The sequence below is a fragment of the Babylonia areolata genome, chromosome 21, assembly GCF_041734735.1.
Source record: "Babylonia areolata isolate BAREFJ2019XMU chromosome 21, ASM4173473v1, whole genome shotgun sequence".
NCBI classification, from domain to species: Eukaryota; Metazoa; Mollusca; class Gastropoda; order Neogastropoda; family Buccinidae; genus Babylonia; species Babylonia areolata.
In genome coordinates, this window is record NC_134896.1 from 8,565,942 (window position 1) to 8,585,941 (window position 20,000).

General features: G+C 41.0%; 1 protein-coding gene across 1 annotated transcript in view; it reads left to right on the top strand.

Annotated features, from left to right (window-relative positions):
* The window catches only part of LOC143295802 (3-oxo-5-alpha-steroid 4-dehydrogenase 1-like), a 15,263-nt gene extending 1,554 nt beyond the window's left edge, over window positions 1-13,709 (top strand). The window contains exons 3-5 of the mRNA XM_076607429.1: window positions 1,804-1,905; window positions 3,509-3,659; window positions 5,064-13,709. Coding sequence (XP_076463544.1) covers window positions 1,804-1,905; window positions 3,509-3,659; window positions 5,064-5,130 — 320 coding nt within the window. The 3' untranslated portion in view covers window positions 5,131-13,709. The remainder of the gene's footprint in view (window positions 1-1,803; window positions 1,906-3,508; window positions 3,660-5,063) is intronic.
* The last annotated feature ends 6,291 nt before the right edge of the window (window positions 13,710-20,000 follow it).

A 20,000-nucleotide genomic window follows, 5' to 3' on the forward strand; every position in this document is an offset into this window, starting at 1 on the left:
TGTATTTATGTGTGTGTGTGTGTGTGTGTGTGTGTGTGTGTGTGTGTGTGTGTGTTTGATGTGAGTATGCATGTGAAGATACTTCTGCGAGTGTGTGTGTGTTCGTGTATTTGTGATTGTATGTTCATTTGAGTGTGTATGTGAATATAAATGTGTGTGAGCACATGCGAGTGTGTGAATGGGTGTTTCTCTGTGTGTTTGAAATAACCTTTTTATTTAAAAAAATGATCCACCCTCAATGGCAAATTTATGTTTTTGCTGACTATGGCATCCAACTTAAAAAAAAAAGATTTAAAAAACACCCCAAAATCTCCTTGGATGATAGAAATAGTTCTATCTTCATTTTTTTTTTTTTCTTTTTTCTTTTTTTTCTTTTTACTTAGTTCCATTTTGTATCTGTTTTAGACTTTGTTCTACTTTTCTATGAGTCTGTAAACCTTTGAAGCATAAAAGAAAGGAGGACTCAGAGAGAGAGATAGTTCCATGTAGTGATTTCCTTATAAGAAGTTTAGTCATTGATTGACTTCCCCTTAGTCTGTTTTCCAGTCATTACAATCCCACTGAGATCAGTGATGGCTATTAAGCCGAGCGATGAAACCCACAGTGTAGGCTCGATATATATGGGGCTGCAATGGATGCTGGGAGGCCAGACAGACAATGCCATAGGCTGGACACTGACCACTGGGCCCCCTGAGCGGCCCCATGTGAGCAGCTCATCGCAAAGTTTTCCCTTGTAATACAGATCTTGGTAGAAAAGAGAGTATTGGAAACACCCATATGTGTAAGCCATTGCGTACCAGTGCAGAAATTCTGATTTTATGTCGTTACACATTAAAAGTTTTCAATTATTCTTCTTTTCCATTCATAGCTAAGTTTGTTTGGGGAAAGTGAATAAATGATATAAGAGGTAAAGAAACAACAGCATGAAAACATTTTTCTGTGTGCTTCAAGTTCAAAACAGAAGTACTGAAGATAGTGGTCTTCATTTTTGCTTGATGATTATTTGATAATGTCCTAGCAGCCATTGATGAACATAAAATGTGAAGCAGACATGCATGATGTGTGTGTAGGGGGTGGAGTGTTGGGGGGTGAAGGATGAGAAGAGGGAAGGGGAAGTACCAGTAGTGCAGCAAGAGGTAGACTAAAAGAATCTTGGTAAAAGTCGACTTACATGGGATAAAAGAGGCGACGTATCGAGCCACAGGCTCTTCTTCAGGCAAATGAAATGAGTGAGTGACAGACAGAAAGATACAGACAGAGAGGGAGAGAGAGTAGTAAAGTTCAGGAAAGGAAAGTGATGAGAAGTCACAGGAAAGGACACAAAAAAACCAAGAAGGGTGAGTAGAACTGTCAGTGTGAGTGTGTGAAGGAAAGAAAGGGCTCTGAAAGGGAAGGGGGAGGGGAAAGGGTAAAAAGTTGGGCAGGGGGGGGTGAGAGGGCAGGAGTGAGGGAAGGGGGTGGGAGAGACTGTTAAGGACATATGAACAAGAAAGTAAAAAAAAAAGAAAAAAAAAGTGGAATTTAAAAATTAAATTAAAAATTTTTTTTTAAATATTAAACATTAAAAAATTACCTGTAGTGCATTGAAAGTTTCCTGCTTAGAGACAAAACAGATCTGTGACACTGTTTATTGAGTTTTTTCCTTTTTCAAATAAATACAAGATTGGTGCAGAAGTGCAAAATCACCAAGCCAGGAAGGATTGCCCTGGTAGCTTTTCTTGCAGGAGTGATTGAGCTTTTTGGGTTTTTTTCTTAACCTTTTTTTTCTCTTTTTGTATTTTTATTTTTTTATATATATTGCAGGCATAATGACGTTCCTGTCAGGAATGTTGATCAACATCCATTCTGACCACATTCTGAGGAACTTGAGGAAAGAAGGAGAGAAAGGGTACAAGATTCCCCGTGGTGAGTCCAGGAGTAATTATGCTGTCTTAAGTCATAAATCTTCTCATTTCCTTGTCTGTCACTGGTGTAACTTGAACTGGAGGTTTGAAGCAGGAAAAGAGTAGACTTTGGTAAAGAATTAAGGAAAATCAGTTCAGAAAATACATTTTTTTTTATGCTACAGATGTTAATTCAGTTAAAATATGTGGTCCCCATTTGTGGAGTGGTGGCCTAGAGGTAACGCGTCCGCCTAGGAAGCGAGAGAATCTGAGCGCGCTGGTTCGAATCACGGCTCAGCCGCCGATATTTTCTCCCCCTCCACTAGACCTTGAGTGGTGGTCTGGATGCTAGTCATTCGGATGAGACGATAAACCGAGGTCCCGTGTGCAGCATGCACTTAGCGCACGTAAAAGAACCCACGGCAACAAAAGGGTTGTTCCTGGCAAAATTCTGTTGAAAAATCCACTTCAATAGGAAAAACAAATAAAACTGCACGCAGGAAAAAAAAATGGGTGGCGCTGTAGTATAGCGACGCGCTCTCCCTGGGGAGAGTAGCCCGAATTTCACACAGAGAAACCTGTTGTGATAAAAAAGAAATACAAATACAAAATACATTTATCAGTTCAAGGACCATAGTATTTCAGGAGAGGGTCTTTCATCTGTCCGGAGCCTGGAAAAGATTACACAGTGACAAATATATATCCAAAAACAACAACAACAACAAACAAAAAAAAACTGGTGCTCCTTGAAGCTATTTCAACATGTATACATGCCATGATGTGACATTTGGTATCTTGTTTATCTTGTTCTTTATTATTTGTTATTGTTCTTCATCTTATTATTACTATTATAAGTATTATCATATTGAAAAATAACCCTTGTATCTCAACAAATTAATGATTTTTTTTTTTTTTTTTTTTTCGATGATCATTGATGGACCAAATGTTTTGCTATGTGAATGTTGAATCACATTGATGTCGTGAAAAGTCAAAATATAACCTTGTGTACAAGGGGAAAAAAACACAAAAAAACAACAAACAAAAAAAAAACCGAATATATATCCAGGCTTGGGCGGCTTTTCTGTTGGTTTATAATATGCTTTTTGTCTGATTCCCTGGAACCTTTCTAGTGCATGTTGAAAGTTTGGAAAAAGGATAAATCAGCACAGCAGTTTTCGTGAGAGTCAGAAATTGTTTTTGCCAGGAATGTAACGGGCAAGTAAATCTGTTTATTCATATATGTGACAGTAGTTTAGATAAAATCACATGATAATCCAATATATGCCAAATCATATATTTTAAGATTACTCAGAATCATTCAAGGATGACTACTCTTTTAGTTTTGAGAAGCTGTTTGCTTTGAATTATTTTTGAAAAATGGCAAAGCTGTAGCGTATATGGATTTGACCGAATGCAGTGACGCCTCCTTGAGCTGCTGATACTGCTGAGTGTATTCAAAGCAGTGAAACATTCAAGTGCCTGTCAGCAGCTGTCACACGCGGTAGATTGATATTGGTTCTTTCTCATTCTTCTCACCAACAGTGGAGCGGTGGGGCATTGGAAGGAAGAGTCGTCAGTCACACCACCAGCGAAAGAAACTACACAATGGATACTGTTGTGTGCAGGGGGAATGTTCCAGTATGTGTCAGGAGCCAACTTTTTTGGGGAGTGTCTGGAGTGGACGGGCTTTGCCGTCATGTGCGGCACCCTGCCCGCCTTGGCTTTTGCTGTCTTCACTGTCTGCAACATCGGACCCCGGGCTTGTCAGCACCACAGGTGACACATTTTTTCTTCTTCTTCTTCTTCATTTGTGGGCTGCAACTCACACGTTCACTCATATGTACACAAATGACTGTTTTCGCCCTGCCACGTAGGCAGACATACTCCGTTTTCAGGGGTGTGAATGCTGGGTATGTTCTTGTTTCCATAACCCACTGAACACTGACATAGATTACAGGATCTTTAATATGCGTTTTTGATCTTCTGCTTGCGTATACACACAAAAGGGGTTCAGGCACTAGCAGGTCTGCACATATGTTTACCTGAGAGATCGCGGTGAATCTCCACCCTGTACCCACCAGGTGCTGTTACTGAGATTCGAACCCAGAACCCTCAGATTGAAAGTACAGCGCTTTAACCACTCGGCTATTTCACCCGTCGGTGACACATTGATGTCTGGCCTTACCTGTCTTGAGGTTTGGGGTTCTTTGTATTGGTTTTTTTTTGTTTTTTTTTTTTTTTGCTGTCAGTCTTCAGTGGCATAACTCCACACCACTCATCCCAATTCCCCCACATCCCCAACCCTCCCCACACATCCACACCCAGGTTCTTCTGCTGCAGTTTCAGCACTAGCAGTGGAGAGGTTGTCAGAAGGCCATACACTAGAGGAGACCCTGCACTGCCGCCAAGTCACTTAGGTGGTGTTCAGTCGTGTGTGCTCAGATCCCAACAAATGTTGGACACCACATTCAAGGCCCCCTAATAATGACAGCTGCCGTTGGGTGCTCATCATTCATTTTCTGCATCATTCAGTCAGATTTCAGGCACGTATACATACACACTCAGATAGACATGAAACATTTTACGTGCATGACCGTTTTTATTTATTTACCCCACCATGTAGGCAGGCATACTCTGTTTTCAGGGGTGTGCATGCTGGGTATGTTCTTGTTTCCATAATCAGCCGAACACTGACATGGATTACAGCATGCGTATGTACATGAAGAGGGTTCAGGCACAAGCAGGTCTGCACATATGTTGACCTTGGAGATTGGAAAAGCCTCCACCCTTTACCCACCAGGTACTGTTACTGAGATTTGGACCCGGGACCCTCAGATTGAAAGTCCAATGTTTTAACCACTTGGCTATAGCATATTTCCGGCAGCCATCTTGGTTTTCCTGACCTGTCCTACATTTGTGGCTCAGTTTTGTCTGTTTTTCCACTTTTCTGTCCTTTCATTGACTCCTTGTCTTTGTATGTAACTGGGTAATTACTCTTTAGTGTGCATGTGTGTACATGCACACACTCATGCATACAGACAAGTATTGGGTTACTGATTAAGTTGTGCATGCTCATGCATACAGACGAACATTGGGTTGTTGATTAACTTATGCATGCTCATGCATACAGACGAACATTGGATTGCTGATTAACTGACAGTAAAACTGATCTGTTTGCAGGTGGTACCAGGAAAAGTTTGAGGACTACCCAAAAGATAGAAAAGCCCTCATTCCATTCGTATTTTAGCTGTGCCATGGAGCCAGATTCATGCGAGGATTTCAACATGGCATAATCCTCAACACCATGTGTTTCATCAGATACAGCAGCACCTGCAGCCACATTTAATGCAACGACTTAAACATAGCATAAATATCAACAGTACTCATTTGTTATGGCAGTTGTTTGTGCATATTTTCATGGATAATCAGTTCTTTTTTGCATGAAGTTCCGCAGATGTTGACATTGTGTTTGTGTGTGTATGTGTAGTCGTTATGAGGTTTTGTTTACATGTGTGTTTGAAAAGAATCACTTGTATAGTATTTTGACATTTTGTATGTGCGCGTACTTATCCAGCATTATTTGTTGTTCATGGAATATGCTATCATGTCAGATTGACATATGAATGTACAGTTTTTGTTGTTGAAAAAATTAGCACATCACCAGCGTTATGGAAGAATTAGCACATCACAAGTTTCATGATAAAATAGCATGCTACAAGCTTTATGACAGAATTAGCACACCACAAGCTTTATGAAAGAACAAGCACATCACACGCTTCGTGAAAGAACAAGCACACCACAAGCTTTATGAAAAAACAGCATACCTCAAGCTTTATGACAGAATCAGCACATCACAAGCTTAGATACTGCATCATCTTCATTGCAAGGAAGAGGGTGATTGTAACGTTTATAATGGTGTCAGTAATGTCATGATGGTGACACCATGATAAGGCATCATGTCCACACCTGCAGAAGTAATGTTGAGCGTATTGAGGGTGGTTGTAACAGTCAAGGGTGGTCATAAACACACGGGCACCCACCTAACCCCTCTCTGTCTCTCCCTCTTTCTCCTCCTCCTCCTCCTCTCTCTCTCCCCCTCCCCCTCTCTCATTCTGTGACTTTTTTTTTGGTCTTGTGATCTTGGAAAAAGGCCATGATCAAACTTTTTTCTTTTTTTCCGTCTGCCAGCTTGGTCAGCTTCTGAGAATCATTTCCCAATCAAAAATCAATGTAGAGGCGAGAAAGATTCAGTTTTTTTAATGATGCTTATTCACATTTTTCCAACTACGATAACAGGATTGATATATTGGTAGTTTTTCTTGAGCTGAGAGGAATTTTGGACAGCAAGAATATATATATCTGAAGCTGATAATTTGGACTTCATGTCTAATTTTTGATGGATTGTCTTTTCCATGTATGTCCCAAAGTCCTGTGCAACTGGGCAGTCACAAAAAAAGTGTTCCATGTTGTCAACTGTGTCACTACAATAGATTTGCTATTTTCTTTTCATTTTATTTAGAACTATATGTTTGTTGGGTAGATGTTGTGTAGAATTTTCCAGTGCAGAGCTCTTAAACTTGTTTCTTTTGTGATTTCTGTTGCTCTTGGCTATGTTGATTTATATGAATCGAATCCAAATTTTCTGCGCCAAAAATAGAGAGCTGTTAGCATTTTCTTTATATTCTTTGGCTTGGTGCTGAGTTCTTTTCGATCATTTATCTGTTCGTCTGTGTGTCTGTCTCCTCTTTTTATCCACTGAAGCCAGTGATGTGGGATAGAGTGGACTACAACGTTGTATTCAAGTATTGTTTTTGGGTTGGTTTGGGCCAATTATGTATCTCATTTAAAGTTGATCATCTGTTTTCTGTTTGATGAATGATGTGTTTTAACTTGTTCAATTCCATTACTTTGCCAGGACTGAAAAAAAAAGTGTTGTTTTTTTCTATAAGTGAGTTATTGAACAGTAGCTGAGTTCGGAAGTTAGTTTGATTTAATATGTAAGTTTGTTTTCTAAGTAAGTTATGACATCTTTCAAGTAGTTAGTTTGATTTACTAAGTAAGTTTGTTTTCTAAGTAACTTATGACATCTTTCCAGAAATCGTTCTCAGTTCTGTCTATGCCATTCATTTTTTTTTTCTTTCTGATTTCCAGTTGATATGACAGGTATTGTCATGTTTTATTAGTTTACCAATATCCCCTTTTGGTATTGCACACCAGTTTTGGTGTTCTGTGGTATCAAACAGCTTTCCTATCCATTGTAATTTTAAATATTTTTGTAAGCTGATCTTATTCACCTTGTTAAGTCCTCCCTCTTTGTAATCAGCCTCAATTACCTTTCTTTTTACTTTTTTCAAATGCAGTTTTATTGCTGTATCTTTACTGCCAAAGGAATTTATATAAGTAAGTATTAGCAGTGTGTAGGATTTTTGGAAGACGAATGGATTGCATTATATAAATAAATTGACTAAATAAAAATGTCTTTCTTATTAGGACTTTCCCTTGTATATTAATGTCTCTTTTACTCCATTCTTTTAATCAGTGCTTCATGTGTTCTTGTCTGTGTGTCCAATTTTCTTCAGTATTTTTTGCTATCTTAATTGACTCATAACAAATACCTAGAATTTTAATGTTATTTACCACTGAGACTAATAATTTTTTATGTTCCTTGTCATTTTATTACCAGTTTTTAGCACCTTCATTTTCAGAAAATTAATTAGACCTGAAAAGCTTTCAAACCATTTGAACATTTCTAGGGATTTAGTGATATCTTTTGTATCTTTGAAGAACAATGTTGTGTCATCAGCCATTTGCTTTAATTTTATAGGAACTGCATCTCTGGAAAAATGGGTGGTTGTATACCTATATAGCACTATTTCTAATTTTAATGGCAAGTAGTTCTGCCAGAACAAAAGTAAGAGGAGAGAAAGGACAGCCTTGTCGAATACCTCTTGAAACATTGAAAGGCTTAAAAATCAACCACCGTAAAATCCCATTATTTAAAACATAAATCCATTTTTGGAAAATTGGCTCCAAATCCAAACACATCAAACATGTGAAGCATAAATGTTTTAGATCTGGAATCAAAGGCTTTGGAGCAGTCAGTGGCAAGTAGGTAGCCCATTTGATTTTGTTTTATCTAGCTAGTTAATTACATCATCTGTTGTTCTTATGACTGCTGCAATATTTCTGCCTTTAATAAATCCCATCTGATCCTCATTTACTAATTTATGTATTACTTTACTGAGTCACTCTGCTAAAGCCTTTGCTAATATTTTGTTGTCGGAGATGGTTACGATTGTGGGTCTCCAGTTGTTTAGTTTGTCTCTGTCCAGATTTTTATCATTGTTTAACAGAGTGAGTATTCTTTGTTTTTGTGAGTATGAGAGTTCCTTTTTGAAGTGATTCTGTGAATGAGTAACTGTTTAACCAGTTTTGTTCGGAATAAAAGTTCATGTTCTCAAAAACACCATTCAGAGCAACAGCTGATTCAATATTCTTGTAGGAAGCACTTATCCACTGACAGAAATCTGGTTCAAATCCAAAAGCATGCACACCTTTAAACATAAATTGCCAATCGAGTGAAACAAATGCTTTTTTTTAAGTCTGGTCAAAGCAGAAAACCAGGTCATTTTTCTTTATTTAGATAACTAATGATGTGACAATCAATAACTAATGATGTGACAATCAATAACTAATGATGTGACAATCAATAACTAATGATGTGACAATCAATAACTAATGATGTGACAATCAATCAGACCAATTGATTGGTCATCCATGAAACCTTCTTTGGTCTTTGTTTATAAGTGATGGAAGAACATGTTTATTTGATCACCAGTGCATGTATATTCAGTTTTATATACTATATTTTAAAAGGATATAGGTCACCATTTTTTAATTCCGCCCAGATACTTAATCACAAAAACAGGCTTGCTTTTGCGCATATACATGTTCTCATGGATATGATTCTGAATTATTTCATAATTCTGATGTTTGTTGTTTGAAAGAACCATGATTTATTGTATTTTTTCTGGAGTCACAGTGGGTGAGGCTGATTTAAGTCACATTTTGAGCTGTGTTAAATGTGCAAACACATATCCGCAAAGCAGTCATCACAACCAACTCTGATTCTGTGATGACCACATATTTATGTACTGAATCATTTCCAGTCGTTTGTTACATGATGTGTATATATATATATATATATATATGTGTGTGTGTGTGTGTGTAGCCAAGCGCTTAGCTGGCTGCAAATAACCATAGTTCAACTCGAGCACAAGCCGAAAGCTGAGCTGTAGCAGATGCCATTTTTCGCAACCACCAGCTGGTCCTCGTACAGAATGTGTGACGCCATTCCGGGTTTGAATGCAAAGCCCATTCTAAACTTACTCCCTAATCATCTATTAAATCAAGTCTCTGTATCGTTCACTGCAATATTATATGTGTTGTGCTTACACACACACTTTAATCAGTTAGAAGCGTGCTTGATTTCAGTTAATCGTTCATCAGTCAAAAGATTTCAACTGATGCTAAGCCGTTTACATCATTTCGTCCTCCTCACCAGACAGCCTCCTCACTGCTCGAATGCTGTACGCTATTGGCTGAGCTGGAATCTGTGTTTCTGCTCCACCGTATTTCATTAATATCTCTTTTGTCGGATCAGTAAACTACAAGGATTATATAGTGGCAGAATCGTCTCAATTCCATCTTTAAATCTATTCCATTTATGTTTGCCTACGTTAAATTGATTTAACGCGGTTTGTAATTTTCCACGATGAGCTCGTTAAAACTGACCCTGTTCTGATGACATAAATTAAGATAATAAATTCATCTTAGATAATCAACACTTCATTTTATACTCATTAGAAAGTAGGCGTTCAGCTCTTTCTTTTGCAGCTTATCCAACATAAATTGGTTCAGGAATCGTTTAGAAATCTATCACTGAACACCTTGTAACAGTAAAGTTCTGGTAGGATTTGGCCTGATTTGAGCCGATCTGCTTTTCAGCACACACGATTGTCTTTGCAGTCTGCTTAACTTGCATAAAGAGACTGAGTACCCACTCAGTGGTCACTTCATACCTGGTCAGTCATCAGACCAGAGCCGCGCTCTCTTGCTGCGTCGCAAGCAGTGTGTGTCGTTTGTTCCCACAACAGCTGACATCTCGCTACCTATCACTGTAAGTACCCCATGTAGAATGTGCTGATGATTTGTAAATTGTATTGTTTGACACAGTTCTTGTGTTTATATGAATATGTTGATAATTCATTGTTCAGTTATTTCTTTGACATGTTGTCACAGTTCGGCTATGATTGATCTAGAAAATCGCCACGTCGTCATATGCTCGTAGCAGTATTCCATTTAATTCTTCTTAACATCACAGTCAGTGACGTCTCTGGACACTGATAGTTTGTTCGAGAATGTTCTAGTGAGTGCATATGATGCATTCTTTCTCATTTGCTGTCACTGATGAAGGTTATGTTCCTTATCCCGCTTTGGCGGAGGAGATTTAAATGTTGAGTACAAGCTTAGTTATGTTAATATTTGGCTTTGATGCAACGGATAACTTGTGTAAGTCCTTCACTACTTAATGGTTAAAATCATGCCCTCTCCTATACCGCTTACTCCAGTATAGTGCTACATGATAAACTGATTCACTCGAGTCACTTTGACACAGTATAAGCTTTGCCTAATCTATACTGTCAGTGTACTTTCACTAAACCAGCATAGCTTCAATCACTTTAACTGCACTATTTAAATGTATTAGAAATGTCATTTGATATCAGCATTTGGTCTTCACACATATGCATTATGTTGTTGCTTATCCCAAACCCGAGTGATAGTCTTTCCATGTAATATGTATACATGTGCTTTAATATTCACTTGTGCCGACATGTTGTGCTAATGACATTTGTTTGTGTCATTCCAGGCACTGTCTTCTTCTATTCTTCTCTCATTTGTCTTCTTTTCTTATGTTCTTATAACTATTGTAAATTAAACAATAGAAAAACCCATTTGTGACTGGCCTCTATATGTTCCTGGCCTGTGCACGGGAATTCTTGTCTATCCTTTCATACAGTAAATCATCATTCAGTTAGTTCTTTTGTACCGTCCCCTATTAGAACCAGTCAGTTCATAACACGGCTGCATGTATATGTATATATATATATATATATATATATATATATATATAAAGTACTTTTACCAGAACAGTAAAATATATTATTTATACTAAAATGATGCAGTAATTGACATTTTTCTTGGAAAAAAAACTCCTTGTCTGTTCAATGTCTCAACCTGCCCGTCTGGTTAACCTTCTCAGATCTCTGACTCTACATAACTTGTTGGGGTGTGGTTTTTTTTGGGGGGGGGTTTGTTTGTTTGTTTGTTTTTTGTTGTTTTTTGGGGTTTTTTTTGGTTTTTTGTTGTTGTTTTTTTATAAAACAAACATTGAATCTTGAATTTAAAGAATTTTCAAGGCTCTGTCATTGAATATCAGTGTTAGAGAGAGATTGGTATTTCATGTGTCTCACTTTCTTGCCTGCCTTTCGAGTGTCTCAACCTGCTGCAGACTTGGTTAATGAGTTTAATCATTTGTTAAATCAAAAGTGTTGCACTTTTTTTCATTTGTTTCTTGTGTAGAAATCCCAGGAAATTATTTTAGTTCCTTTTGGAGCTTAATTCCTGTGCGATGTGTTTGTTATTGTTTGATTTTGAGGCAAAAATCCCGTTTGTGTCTCAACCTGCCCTGGTCTCCCCTATTGGACATATCAGTGTGATATCTTGTTTCATTGTTTTCAAGGGTTTGTGTGTCTACACTGTGTCAGATTGCTATGGTTTTGTGGTTGATGTTTCCTTGGCATGCTGTGTAAATCTGGTCAATACTTGGATTGTGGTGCACAAAGGTGTCAATGTGTAAAGATTTGTATGTAACAGTTTTACACAAAATCATGATGTGACGTAACACTGCAAATTAATGAAATCATGTTTGTTTATGGTCCTTTTGTGAGTGTAAATCATATTGTGAAGAAAAATGCACTATGATAAGAAAAGACGTTCACTTAACCCTTTCACCGCCAGTCAATTTAGAGTACAAAATTCCCTTGTGGTACAAACACAGAAAAGACAGTGGCTAAGAATAGCTGGGGATTCCTTCTGCGATGAATAGAAAATACGGCCTATCCTACCACTGAACATTAAGAGCAGTAGGTTCATGGATAACAGACCAGTGAATGGTCACCTTTCAGTGACATGGGTCCTCTACCACGCCTGTGCATAAATGCGAGTTTGGCGGTGAAAGGGTTAAAGAGAGAGGTTGTTTTTTTTTAAAGTGTTGCACCAGGTTATGGCAGCACACGCTCCATGGGGAGAGCAGCCCAAATTCTGTGCGAGAAATTTGCTGTGGCTGAAGAATTATACAGCACAGTATAAAACAACACAAAACAGGTTACATTGCAGCAAGATGATTCATCAGAGAGTTTGTTGTTGGTTTTGTTGTTGTTGTTTTTTGTTGTTGTTGTTGTTGTTGGGTTTTTTTCCAGTCAACTCAAACCAAGGGTGTGTGAAAAAAATGTATTGTGAAAGGAATTTGCTTGAGTCAAAAGTCTTGTTAAAAAATGAAAGGAAACTAAACAACAAACTTAATGATGGATGAATGAATCAATAACTGATGCTAACTAACTAAATGAATGAATAAACAGATAAATGAATGAATAGATAAATAAATAAATATAGTAAAAAAAAAAATATAAAAAAAACCAATCCTAAAGAAGAAGAAAGACAAAAATTGAACTCTAATGGATGCTCAGCTTGAGCTTTTTCTTTCCCGTTTTTTCTTCTTCTTCTTCCATTAAAAGAAAACAACATTGCCTTTTCCTTTCAGAGTACCTTTCATTTTATTTCAGCCCCTCCTTTGAGCTGTCTGAAAAGAACCTGATGAAACTGACAGCAGGGAGAAAGAAGATGATGATGATATTTTTCTTCTTCCATAAAAAGAAAACAACATTGCCTTTTCATTTCAGAGTACTTTTCATTTTATTTCAACCCCTCCTTTGAGCTGTCTGAAAAGAACCTGATGAAACTGACAGCAGGGAGAAAGAAGATGATGATGATATGGATACTTATCAAGCCCCTATCCTAGGTTGGAGACCAAGCTCCAGGCGCTTTACAAACACAGAGTCACTTGCACAACAGGCTTCCTACCTAGGTAGAGCCAACTGACAGCTGCTATTTGGGCGCTCGTCTTGGCATTCGTTTCCTTTGTCATTCAGTCAGGTTTCAGTCACACATGCCGACAGACATGTAACATTTTTACATTATGACCGTTTTATTCATTTACCCCATAATGTAGGCAGCCATTCTCCATTTTTAGAGATGTGTATGCTGGGTGTGTTCTTTTTTCTTTAAAAAAAAAATTATTTGTTTTTTCTTTTACAGGATATGTTCTTGTTTCCATGGATTACAGGATCTTTAACGCGCACATTTGATCTTCTGCGTGCGTATTAACACGAAGGGGGTTCAGGCACAAACAGGTCTCCACCCTTTTCCCACCAGGCGCTGTTACCGAGATTCGAACCCGGGACCCCCAGATTGAAAGTCCAACGCTTTGGGCACAATGCTATTGCGCATGTAAAAGACTGGAACAGACTCCGCTGGAGTTAGTTTACTTCGGTATCAATGTTCAGCGATCAGTAATCTTCATCCTTTTTTTCTTTCTGTTTTTCCTAAGGTGGTGGTGTTTTAAACTTACTTCTTTTTTCGAATCTTGTTATGAATTTTTTTTTTAAACAAAGTCATGTTTGCTGTTTTTAATTTAAGGGCGTTAAATGTAGGGCTGATGTTCTTTGTCGAATAAAGAAATCTTGTCTTCATGAATGTCAGGGTGGGTTGTTTTTTTTTGTATTCATCATTCGTGTGTGTGTACGTGTGCGCGTGTATGTGTCTGCGTGTGTGTGCGTGTGTGTGTGTGTGTGTGCAAGAGAAAGAGAGAGGAAGATGGGAATAGAAGAAAAACCACTGCTGAGGTCACCATGACAGCTGGGCATAAAGGGCCCAGAATTCTAGACTTTCTCGTGAAGACAAGTGGCAGTGATGATGCTGTGGAGATCAGTCTTGGTGTGGGACGGTGCACCCGGGTTTAAGATAATTCGCTGTCTTTCATAATACACATACCCTGGCATCAACCAGGCCCGAAAGATGCAGACACCTATAGCGTTAGGAAGATTGAACCACACTCTCCAGCTAGGCTTTATCTGTGATGTGATCGACGCTTGAGCCTGTGTGGTCCTGGCCATCTCATTTGAATCATTGCACACTGAACAAAACGTAGCCAGAAAGACTGGCCATACATTCCTACAGTCTTATTCTTCATGCTTCTGACGGAGTTTGAACCCATAGCCGCATCGATCCATGGAGCACCAACAGACAGAAGGACAGAGGGAGAGAGAGAAAGGATCCAACACTCAGGTTGATGAGAGATCTTTTGCACTGCTGACAGAGAAAACAAGTTCAGAACTGTGCATGATGATTTTTATTGAAGATGTAGGCCCTGTAGACTGAACAGATGCAAATCACGTGTAGCATGACTATCTTAAGAACTCCAGCAACTGCATGACAGGTACATATTCACGGCAATGGTCTTTCATGAATACATCATATATTTAGATCTGCTTTCTGCATTAATTTTATAGTAAGTATTGCTTAAAGCTCGGCCCATGAATGCTATATCTGGACAATCATCAATACAAGACAAGAACTGTGTAGCGTACGAACCCAATAACATTACGTTAAAAACGCACCAATAAATTCATGCTTATATTACCATATCTGAAACGAAGCACATTAAGTTCGAGTATCGACTGAAGATATTCAAATACTGAACTAAACTCATCGTGACGATATGACCTCACCTGATTACAAACAAAGTAATTCTTTAAGAACAGATTTTTTAAATGCATAAAATAGCCACATGGGCAAGATAATGACGCTGAATAGCCAACGAATAGGCCTACGTACGTTATGCATTTTTTTAAGTTAAAATCTCACTTCACAGACGTCATATAAGTCTTTGTGACACATGGTACCTGTATACATACTGGCTCTAAAGATAATGTTTGAGCGGAATATCACCAACACATGTTAATGCTGAATAATTGTTGGTCTTCTGTTTCATCTTCTTCGTTTGTGAAAATAAATTCAGCGAAAATGAATGTTCAGCTGTGTCATGCTGGTTTCTCGGATGTGTGTGTGTGTGTGTGTGTGTGTGTATGTACATGCGTGTATGAGAATACATGTGTGTATTGCGTTCCTGCAGGGTGTTACTGTTTTCCTTATTACATCTGATACCCATTTCACTCATACATATAGCCAATCTGAGGCTAAATAAAAAACACAAAAAACAAAGTGATTAAAAAACGATTCAGAAGTGATTTAAAACGTAACATTCCAACATGAAACACAATAACCAAACCAACTGTTCGCCATCATAAACTGGCCTTGCATACGTACAGCGGATATGGGAAGGTAGAGTAGGAATATGAGAAATGGCAGACAGATATCTATCGAACCCACTGTAAGAGTCAGAGCACACAGCCACCCGGTCTACTGAACTAAAGTAAGCAACGAGTTGTGGATGGATAGGATTATATATGGCCGCGTTGATTTCATGTCCAGACATTGTGGATGGATAGGATTATATATGGCCACGTTGATTTCCTGTCCAGACATTGTGGATGGATAGGATTATATATGGCCGCGTTGATTTCATGTCTGGGCATTGTGGGTGGATAGGATTATATATGGCCGCGTTGATTTCCTGTCCAGGCATTGTGGGTGGATAGGATTATATATGGCCAGCGTGATTTCCTGTCCTGGGCATTGTGGATGGATAGGATTATATATGGCCATGCTGATTTCCTGTCCAGGCATTGTGGGTGGATAGGATTATATATGGCCGCGTTGATTTCCTGTCCAGGCATTGTGGATGGATAGGATTATATATGGCCGCGTTGATTTCCTGTCCAGGCATTGTGGATGGATAGGATTATATATGGCCGCGTTGATTTCCTGTCCAGGCATTGTGGGTGGATAGGATTATATATGGCCACGTTGATTTCCTGTCCAGGCATTGTGGATGGATAGGATTATATATGGCCACGTTGATTTCCTGTCTGGGCATTGTGGATGGATAGGATTATATATGGCCGCGTTGATTTCCTGTCTGGCCATTGTGGGTGGATAGGATTATATATGGCCACGTTGATTTCCTGTCTGGGCATGACAGTTCTAATAACGCTGCACATCAATCAGCTGATGCTGTCCTGAAATAGCTGGGCTCGCTGTTCACTCACTCACTCACTCACTCCGTCACTCACCAACAGGTGAATGGGTGTCATCAGTGATTAAATAGTCTTTTATAAACATCCCCACCTCTCTCTCTCTCCTCTCTCTCTCTCTCTCTCTCTCTCTCTCTCTCTCGGCTTTTGTCCCCGTTCGCCTCCACAGAGAGAATGAGAGGGGTGGGTTGGGGGGGGGGGTGGGGGTGGGAATTGACGACGACATAATTTACAGTTAAAATTTCCCACCCGTTCTATTTTTTAACTCCCAAATCTTTTTTGGTTATGGAAACGAAAAATACCAAGAACTAAACCCAAAGCAGGTTTCACTGGGAAAAAGACAACAACAACAACAACAACAACAACAACAACAGCAACAACAACACTGAACTGATTTTGAAAAATATCCACGTGTTCATTCTACACTTGCAACACGAGACAGATGTGCGAGGCGAATGAATCTTCTGGGTGGTTTGGGTGGAGCTTGCAGTAAGGGCCTGACGGACTGATGTGCTCTTTCTGAAGAACAGCTTTCCTGTCGGCCGCAGCTGTCCACAGCACTGACGACATCCTCGCCCTCAGAATCAGAAGGCGTGGTGAAAGTCATGCGGTAGATGTCGGAACTGACTCTGCTGATTTCCTCACGCAGCAACGCACTCGTCTCCTGAACCTCCAGAACCTCATCTTCAGAGGTCGGTGGTGGTGGTGGTGGTGGTGGTTGTTGATGATGGTGATGGTGAGGTGTTTGGTGACCACAGGACCTAGTGGCCCTGCGGCCTCTTGATCCTAAGGTGCCGAAGTCTTCCCCTTCGCTGCAGGAATGGAACTGGGACTCACTCTCTTCGTCTGACTCTGGCGTTGTGACTGACGCAGGAGAGTGTGCAGTGTGGAGGTGTGGGCTGCCGTGCAGGGCTGGTGTGGTCATGGTCACTACCTCACGACTGATGCCCGCTTCACCCCGCTGTAAAGGGTGGCGGGGTGGGCTGCAGTTTGAGGGGTGGCGGGGTGGACTGCAGTTTGAGGGGTGGTGGGGTGGACTGCAGTTTGAGGGGTGGTGGGGTGGACTGCAGTTTGAGGGGTGGTGGGGTGGACTGCAGTTTGAGGGGTGGCGGGGTGGACTACTGCAGTTTGAGGAGTGGTGGGGTGGACCGAAGTTCAAGGGGTGGTGGGGTGGACTACTGCAGTTTGAGGGGTGGCCGCCGGGTGGACTGCAGTTTGAGGGGTGGCCGCAGGGTGGACTGCAGTGCAGGGACGTGGAGGTCAGGGCGTCCTCGCTCTCCTCGGGGATGACGTCCAGACGGTCCACACTGCCCAGCAGCCAGGTCCTCTGACTGCTGACCTCACTCCCCGCGTCGTCCCCGCTCTGACTGTCGCTGAGGTCAGACTCCTCGTCGTAGGCCTGGTTCCACACGGTGATGACCGTGCTGCCGGACCACCTGGCGCTGCAGTCCCCAGTCCTCCCTGGTCTGTTGTTCAGGGCGCTTCGCGAGGAGGAGGAGGATGACGATGATCTGTCTCTTGTCGTGTAGCGCTGGTTGTTCGGAACGGTGTCTGTTGTGTTCAAGGCAGTTAGCGAGGATGATGACAATGAACCGTCTCTTCTTGTGCAGCGTTGGTTGTTCGGAAGTCTTGTGTCTGACGCTGTTCCGTTGAAGGCGTTGTTGACGGTGCAATAACCCACAGCGTTACCATTCTCCTCTTCTTGCAGTGTCGTGTCCATCACCAGCGTCTGCTGATGGTGGTGGTTGAAGAGAGGGTAGCTCCGGGAAGAACGGTGGCTGCAGATGGCTGTGTAGATGATGACAACGATGAGAGCGACGCTGATCATCACCCCACTGATGACGGCAGGCAGCGGAAGATCATCGCCAACACCTGGGGACTGGGCGGTGGTGGTGTTGAAGATGGTGGTGGCGGTGGGCAGTCCTGTCGTCGTGATGGTGTCCTGTGTCGACGTGACCTGAAAGCATAGTCATCGAGTCTTCACGTGTCTTTGGGGCGGTGCATGCTAGGTGAGTGTGTTTGTTTCCACTGCCCTTTTGGGAAGTGTCTTCTTGGCAATGTCCGCATTTCTTCCCTTGTATTCTTTCCATTCAGTTTCGTTTCGAAGACGGAAAAAGTTGTAAACTGGTTGATAACTTTGTAATGTCTTCTCTCTACATTTCGTTCCCTCTCGAATGTAAATAAAAGAGTGGATGGGAAGAAATGCAGTGTGTGTGTGTGTGTGTGTGTGTGTGTGTGTGTGTGTGTGTGTGTGTGTGTGTAGTTATACGTTACAATGTTACTAACCAGTTCACAACTTTTTCCGTATTCGAAACGAAATAGTACAGTGGAAGAAATGTAGATATTGCCTTTCTTCTTCTTCGTTGGCTGCAACTGCCACGTTCACTCGTATAAACAAATGGGCTTTTACGTTTATTACCGTTTTTATCCCCGCCATGTAGGCAGCCATACTCCGTTTGTTATTTTCCTTTTTTTGTTGTTGTTCTTGTTGGGTGAGGGAGGTGGGGGGGGGGGGGGGGGAGGATGCGTACCGGGTATATTTTTGTTTCCATCACCCACCGAACGCTGACAAGGATTACAGGACCTTTAATGTGCGTATTTGATCTTCTGTATGCGTGTAATCACGAAGGGTGTTTAGGCACTGGCAGGTCTGCACATCTGTTGACCTGGGAGATGGGGAAAAATCTCCACCCTTTACCCACCAGGCTCCGTGACTGGGATTCGAACCCGGGACCCTAATATCGAAAGTGCATCGCTTTAACTCTCTCCATACGAACGGCGAAAGAGACGACGTTAACAGCGTTTCACCCCAATTACCATCATCAAAATATTGCAAGAGGAAGGCTCTTATACTGAAGAGGTGAATGTTGACAAAGAATACCACAATTCTTACGACGGAAGCTAAATGTTGGGTCATTCAGACACCCACTGGACATCCGAGGGGTCTGTGTAGAGAAGAAGAGAGGACTGGCCGTATTGAGTGAGTTAATTAACCACTCCGTCGGCTGTTGCACTCGTCCTTTGGGAGTGTGGGCCTACAAGGTCAGCTCTTCAGAACTGACGGATACTCGAAATGGTTTCTGTCGTTCAACACAACGAAAAACCTAAAAGTTGTTTTGCTTTTGTTTTGTCAGTTTTCACCGATTATGGCCTTCCAGTCGTTGTCAGGAGGGGGTGTGGGTGAAGTCCTGTCGCAGCATCCTGCATTGTCGCACCTATTTTGGGCAATTTTTGTGTGTGTATGAAACGATATTACTATTAGTAGACGTTGTAACCCATTTTCAATGGTTTTCGACTCATTTTTTACGGTCTTTTACACAGTTCTGATGAGGATTCAGTCACTAAAGCAGCGTGCCACCATCTTGCTTTTTCCGTTTTTCGTCCCACAAACAATGGAAATGTAATCACTACGGGCAATGATTCAGGATGCTAAAGTTGGACATTACTGTGGGTGTGGATGTGGTCGTGTATGAGACGCGTTGGGTTATGCTGCTGGTCAGCGGCCGGATGTGGTGTAGCCTGTAAAAATTATGGATTTGCCCGACCGCTGTGACGCCTCCTTGAGAAACTGAACAGAACTGTGATGACGGGTACTGGCAGGGGGTCGGGGGCAGGGGGAGGGGAGAGGAGGCCATATCCAGTATACTGTGTGTGTGTGTGTGTGTGTGTGTGTGTGTGTGTGTGTGGGTGTCGGTGTCGGTGTGTGTGTGTGTGTATGTGTGTGTGTGCGCGCGCGCGCATTGCAAAAGTCTTTACTGTCCACGTTCGTCCGTTTTCATGTCAT